The sequence below is a fragment of the Nematolebias whitei genome, chromosome 23 (genome assembly GCF_014905685.2).
Source record: "Nematolebias whitei isolate Nwh7 chromosome 23, NemWhi1, whole genome shotgun sequence".
In the NCBI taxonomy this organism is placed as follows: Eukaryota; Metazoa; Chordata; class Actinopteri; order Cyprinodontiformes; family Rivulidae; genus Nematolebias; species Nematolebias whitei.
In genome coordinates, this window is record NC_056520.1 from 18,719,251 (window position 1) to 18,725,353 (window position 6,103).

At 42.3% G+C, this 6,103-nt stretch overlaps 1 protein-coding gene across 1 annotated transcript; it reads left to right on the forward strand.

Annotated features, from left to right (window-relative positions):
- Positions 1-387: 387 nt before the first annotated feature.
- Positions 388-5,242, forward strand: LOC119429087 (OX-2 membrane glycoprotein-like). Its single transcript, XM_037696805.1, has 3 exons — positions 388-451; positions 1,288-1,626; positions 4,872-5,242. The coding sequence occupies exons 1-3, from the start codon at positions 388-390 to the stop codon at positions 5,240-5,242; spliced, it is 774 nt and encodes a 257-aa protein (XP_037552733.1).
- The last annotated feature ends 861 nt before the right edge of the window (positions 5,243-6,103 follow it).

Genomic DNA, 6,103 nt, shown 5'->3' on the forward strand with positions numbered 1-6,103 from the left:
CACTCCCTTGGAATACAAAAATAACACTTAAAGTAACTTTCAAACAAGACACTGATATCCAAGAAAAAAATGTAAATAGAATAACTAATTTGTGGCAAAAATAAAAACAACTTTTCACAGTACTTTCAGTTTCTATCAATTTAACCCAAATATTTGCGTTCCATAATTACCCCTTAATATTTCAGGTAAGGCTTTTAAAACATAAAACGCAACCCCAAAATAACCCGTTGCAGGCCTGAAACGGTGCATGGGAGCTAAAAACAAACAGCTCGTTCGCTCACTGAGCAAATAAAATATAAAGCATGCGCATTGGTTTAGTTTTGTACTCACAAATCCTTCAACGTTTGAGACCGGACCGGGAAAGGTAGATGTGGAGATCCCTTTAATATGGCACTGAGTAAGGTAGGCAGGTTGATGTCTCACAAGATCCTTCCCAGCAGCAACTTTGATGGTGGGAGCCCAACAGCTGGAATGGGGAACATCTAACTCGTCCAGTAGGTCCAAAGATTAGCTCCTGGTCCACTGTACACATTAACAGCTCTTAGTCCATATTCCTTAGTAAAACACATTGGCTTATCATATGGAGCCATTAAGAGCTTAACCAGCCTCTAATGTTTGGATTTACATTTCATTATACAATAATCTGAGCTGCTACATCGTGCTAGCATGCTAAAATGCTAGTTGCACTTAGCATGGTATTGAAACTGCATAAAACATACAGATAAAGGTATTTACAGTTCATATGCTTCTTAAAGTTTGTTACAGTCGGCAACTCTGCGTTAACTGTTTGTTATTGTCCCACGTCTGCGTCACTGTGCGCTCTGCCTTGTCTGGTTTTCACACTGACCCACATTTCATGCAGCGTACCATTAATCCCGCCCACTCCCATGTGATTGGGCAAAATAAAATGCTTAATCCAATACAAAACAAAACTGAACAAGATTGACGCTTGGCACAACTCAAAGAGTAGGTTGTGAAACTGCCACCTGGCACCCATGTGCATCACTCCTCAAACAAACTTTTATGAAACCTTCAAGGAACGTAGTAAAAATGAGAACTCCCCGTTTCAGTCTGCTTAAACTAGATTTCCTTGAGCAAATATGAACTGTTGTTAAAATTATACATTTTTGACAATGACAAAAGAGTTAATCTTTCATATTTATTCCACTTTTGTCACTTAGTCATTGTTTTTAAACTTAAAGGATATCACTATGAACTTGGTTTAATGCTTAGTTTGTAGCACAGTTCAAACTGGGCTACACAGCTAACACCATCATCTCCATGCAGGAGCAGCAGCTGTGATTCAAACAGAGACGATTGTGTTGGCAGCAGTAGGAGGTCAAGCCTGTCTGACCTGTCAGCTCACGGAATATAAAGAGGTCGTCCAATTCACGTGGCAGAAGATCCTCCCTGATGGAGAGAAGAACCTCGCCACGTACGCCAAAGCGTTTGGTCAAAGAGTGAGTCCTGATGTGAAGAAGAAAATGGATTTCCATTGCAAAAAGCTGCAGAACTGCTCGGTGGTGATCAGGAAGGTGACGGAGCAGGATGAAGGCTGCTATCGCTGTTTGTTTAACACCTATCCTCAAGGAGCTATGATCGGCACAACCTGCCTCAGACTTTACGGTAAGGCTATGTGCTGAGCATCAACTACTGCAGCGCTTTAGATTCAGGTAAACATGATGTTTCTCTACATCTGTGAGACAAGACGGCAATTTACTGAGCCTAAATGAGTCTGCAACAGTGGACCTGAGGTGACAGAATAGACAGAAAGGAACTTGATCAGTGAGCTCAAACCAACAGCAAGCGTATCAAACAGAAGTCCTGGCCAGCTGTAATATTTACTGAGACAACATTCCCTGAATGTGCCCTGAAGGTTTTACAAAAGAGTTTTTAAATCTTTAGAGGTTCGTTTTAAAAGGTGTAACACACCTTCAGGAGATCTTTAGAAAAAGTTTAGGCTATCGGCCAATCTAACCTCTTTTAATCACATTAGACAAAAAGATGAAAGATGTTGCTTTAAAAATGCCTTCAATGGCTTTAATAGGAACGGTTGATGCTTCTGTTTTTCTTTCAGAGCTTATAAAGAATTTATCAGCTTTCACATTTATTTTTTGTCATTTGTTTGAAGGTTTTGGCAAAAAAAAAAAAAAAAAACCCCAGAAAATAAGAATTGCTTGAATGAACCTTTAGTTGAAACGTTCAAATCTAATTTCTGTATAAAATTGATTGTTAAATCATCCTCTGTAAATTTGATTGGGTCGAAACCACGTTTTTGATTCAGCAACACCTCGCCTCAGTGAGATGGGATATATGTTCTCTTTTATATGTTTGAAAACTACTCCACTGTTTTAAAAAGTGTACAGTAGTCCCTCACTTATCGTGGGGGTTACATTCCAGACACCTCCATAATAGGTGAAAATCCACAAAGTAGGGAAGGTATATATATATATATATATATATATATATATACACACACACACACACACACATGATTAGGATTTTTAAACCTTTCCCAAACTCTTGCAATGTTCTAATCTCTCTAAACGTTCTAAAAGAGCACAATGAAAGAGCAGACAGACTGATGCTATGGTTATTGAGCCAATGCCGGGGGCGGGCTGGCCATCGGGAGCACTGGGAGGGTCCGGTGGCCTGGCCCGCTCCATGATCGCCAAGGGGGACTAAGGGTGCATTCACACCAGCCCTGTTGTCCCGAACTCTAGCCACCACATAAAAAGCCTCCGGATGTTTGTTTTGAAGCGAGCTGACGTTATCATTTAGTTCCCGCAGTGCGTCTTTAGTATTAGCATCCATAATCCACATTAGCGTAAGTTAGACAATGTGCAAAATATTTCAGAACTGAACCTCTTACAGGTCCAAAACATGTGTGAACAATTTGCTGTTGGCGTCGCTCACAAAGAGGGGGCACTGTCAATTTTTATTTTTGCAAGCCCAGCTTTAGTGTAGTGTGTGGATTAGTGTGCCCTCTCCCACCACAACACACTGTCTGAATTCAACAGTCCCATTTCTGTCTCCGTCTCCCATACAGTAGTCCCTCGATACTTTGTAGTTCGACATTTGTGGACTCACTCTTTCACAAGTTTTCAACGCAAGATTGTACACGACACGATTGGCTGATTGACTGAAGGCGACCAACCAGAGCATTGTGCTGAGGGGCGCAACCTGTTGTGTCTCTGCTCTGCTGTGGCAGACAGCCTCAAAGAGAAAGGAGGGGGCGGGAGGATCTGTCTCATACCTGAGTGAGCCGCACAAGCTTCATGAATTGTTGATTTAAAATAATCAAGCACGACCCAAACTGATCCTATAGGTTGTTCTCACACTTGATAGTCCGGTAGACTCGGTTCTGTTGGGGATCAATATTCATAACATTTTGTTTTTATTTGAGCTGGTGCGTTTGCATTCACACTGCACTGTGTAGTCGAGCCAACCTGTTCAAACCAACCTGTTCCCCCACTCGCCTGTGGTGGCGCTGCACCAAGAACTACTGAAAGAAATGACACAAACACCTCTGAAGAAGACACTTCTTCTTCTTCCAGAAATAAAAACAAAAACGGAATGGCGTCAAATTTTAGCAGTTAAAGGAGTTCTATTTAGTCATTTTTCAACAATGGACTCAGCATGAGCAGAAGATGAGGCAGAAGACCATGGAGAATGTTGTTTTTCATACAAGGCAGCTGACCGCTCTATATCAGGCTAGGGATTTTAATCAAGTATACCTGAAAGACACTCTGCTAATATTGTATCAGCATGTGACCATTCCAACATGGGGAAATAACACATTAGACCGTGTTTATACCAACATACGAGACGCAAATGGAGCAGTACCACTCCCCTACCTTGTTCTCATGGACCTCATCTCTATTTTTCTGGCCGCTGTCTACCACCCCCCACTGAGACATTCCAGACCCACACAGAAGATCATCACCGTGTGGCCCAGCGACAGCAACTCTGTACTGCAGGACTGCTTTACAATCGCAGACTAGCAGGTCTTCAGGGAGGTTTCTGTAAACAAGGGAGAACTGGATCTGGAGGAATACACATCTGCTGTCTTCAGATACATCAGCAAGTGTGTTGATGATGTCACCACCACCAGGACTGTGAAGTGCTACCCGAACCAAAAACCCTGGCTGAACGCAGAGTTCTGTACTCTGCTGAACGCTGGGGATGCTGCCTTCAGGTCTGGCAACTCACAGGAACTGGGGAAGACAAGAAAAGAGCTGACTGCTGGTATTAAGAGGGCCAAAGCAACATATGCACGGAAGATCCAGGGACATTTCTTCTCACAGAACCCAAGGAGCATGTGGATGGTCATTAAGTGCATCACAGACTATAAAAACAAAGGTACACAATGTGCTAAGGACCCATCACTGCCTGATGCTCTTAACAGGTTCTATGCCCTCTTTGAAGACCCAAATATACCATCCAGCACCAGACTCACCTCACCACCGGCAGAGGAGTTTCTCAGCGTGACCTCAGCAGAAGTTAGGAGTACCTTCAGGAGGATTAATCCTCACAAGGCAACTGGCCCAGACAACATCCCAGGGAAGGTGCTGAATGACTGTGCCGATCAGCTCTGCGAGGATCTGGCCGACATCTTTAACTCTTCACTCACTTCCCTCTCCCCAGCCACTTGGTCCAGCTCCTCCAGGGGAATCCTGAAGCGTTCCCAGGCCAGCCGAGAAACATAGTTTCTCCAGCGTGTCCTGGGTCTTCCTCTGGGTCTCCTCCCGGTCTCGGTTCAGAATTTATTTGTTTATGTATTTGTTTACAACAACTGATGTATTGTTGGGTCAACTGTAAATGTTTTTATGTATTTTTTATTTTTTTTATCCTCCGATGTCTGTGTGCAGAGCTGCATGAACCCGTCCTTCAGGCCAGAGGATCAAAGTCTCCTGAAGAGTCACTTGTGTCGTGTTCAGCCACAGGTCGACCTGCTCCCACTGTAACTCTGACTGCTCCACAACAACACCTCCACTTGTCACAACACAACACCGTCACAGTCACCAACACCAACAATACAGTCACCGTCACCACCACAGCTGTGCTGTCAGGTCTCCATGACGACGGCGCACAGGTTGGATGTGCAGCCAGAGTGGACTCTGGTCCTCAGGTGGAGGTGGTGAAGAGGATCGCTGAGTTCAGACAGACGACGGCTGATGATGGTGAGGAACTGTTTCCAAGACTCAGATTCACTGATCTGAAATCACGTTGTCATGTTTAAGTTTGATGTCTCTTTGATCAGGTTTTCATGAAAAACTGAGCTCTGATGAACAAAGTAAGTTACATTTCCTGCAGTTTAAATTAGGATTTCCTTCTTTTTTAATGTTCCTCCATTTAATATTTTGACTTATTTTTCAGCATCACATTTCACCTGGATTTATGTCGTATTCCCAGTGATCTTCATCTTCATAGTATCTGTTTGTGCGTTCAAACTTTATAAAAGAAACAAAAACAGGTAATGTTTAATCTCAGTGAAGTTTGTGACATAAAAATCTCAGCGTTAATGATTTTATGACCTTTAAAGGTCAAACAGATCTTACATAATAAATATTTAAACTCTTGTCTTCCACTCAGTGACCCTGAAAATATCAAAACTCCTCAAAAACCAACTCAAGATGAAACTGAGTAAGAACTTTCTGTGTTTTGTGTCCATTTTTGCTACTTTTAAGATGTTTGGATCTGTCCCTGTTTGTCCGTTTCTTGCTTCCTAACAACCTTTTAGTCTTTTAATTTCCAGTATGATCTTTGAACACAGTCCAGTTTCCTCTGCAGTTCTTTTTATCATCCTACAGAGCGATGTAGCCGTTGAACATGTGAATAATATTTCATGTTTGTGGCACGGATTTAATATTTGATGTTTTATTTAAAGGATCAAAACAGCCTTGGTCCACCAAAACGAGAATGTCAGACTTAGATCATCTACCAAGAAACTTCCAGAGAACAAGAGATCAACATCATCAACTTTTATACCAAAACAATTGTTTTGAGCAGAGTCTGACATGAGTGATGAAGCTCATCAGAAGAGAAGAACAACATGAAATACTCAGACGTTGCAGAAAAAGTACAGTTTTTAAAAACCACT

Excerpts from the sequence above, each read along its gene's own strand:
- LOC119429087 (XM_037696805.1), top strand. The coding sequence starts at position 388 with ATGGCACTGAGTAAGGTAGGCAGGTTGATGTCTCACAAGATCCTTCCC. Across the intron at positions 452-1,287 it reads TCCCAGCAGCAACTTTGATG|GAGCAGCAGCTGTGATTCAA; the intron begins GTGGGAGCCCAA and ends ATCTCCATGCAG. Across the intron at positions 1,627-4,871 it reads AACCTGCCTCAGACTTTACG|AGCTGCATGAACCCGTCCTT; the intron begins GTAAGGCTATGT and ends GTCTGTGTGCAG.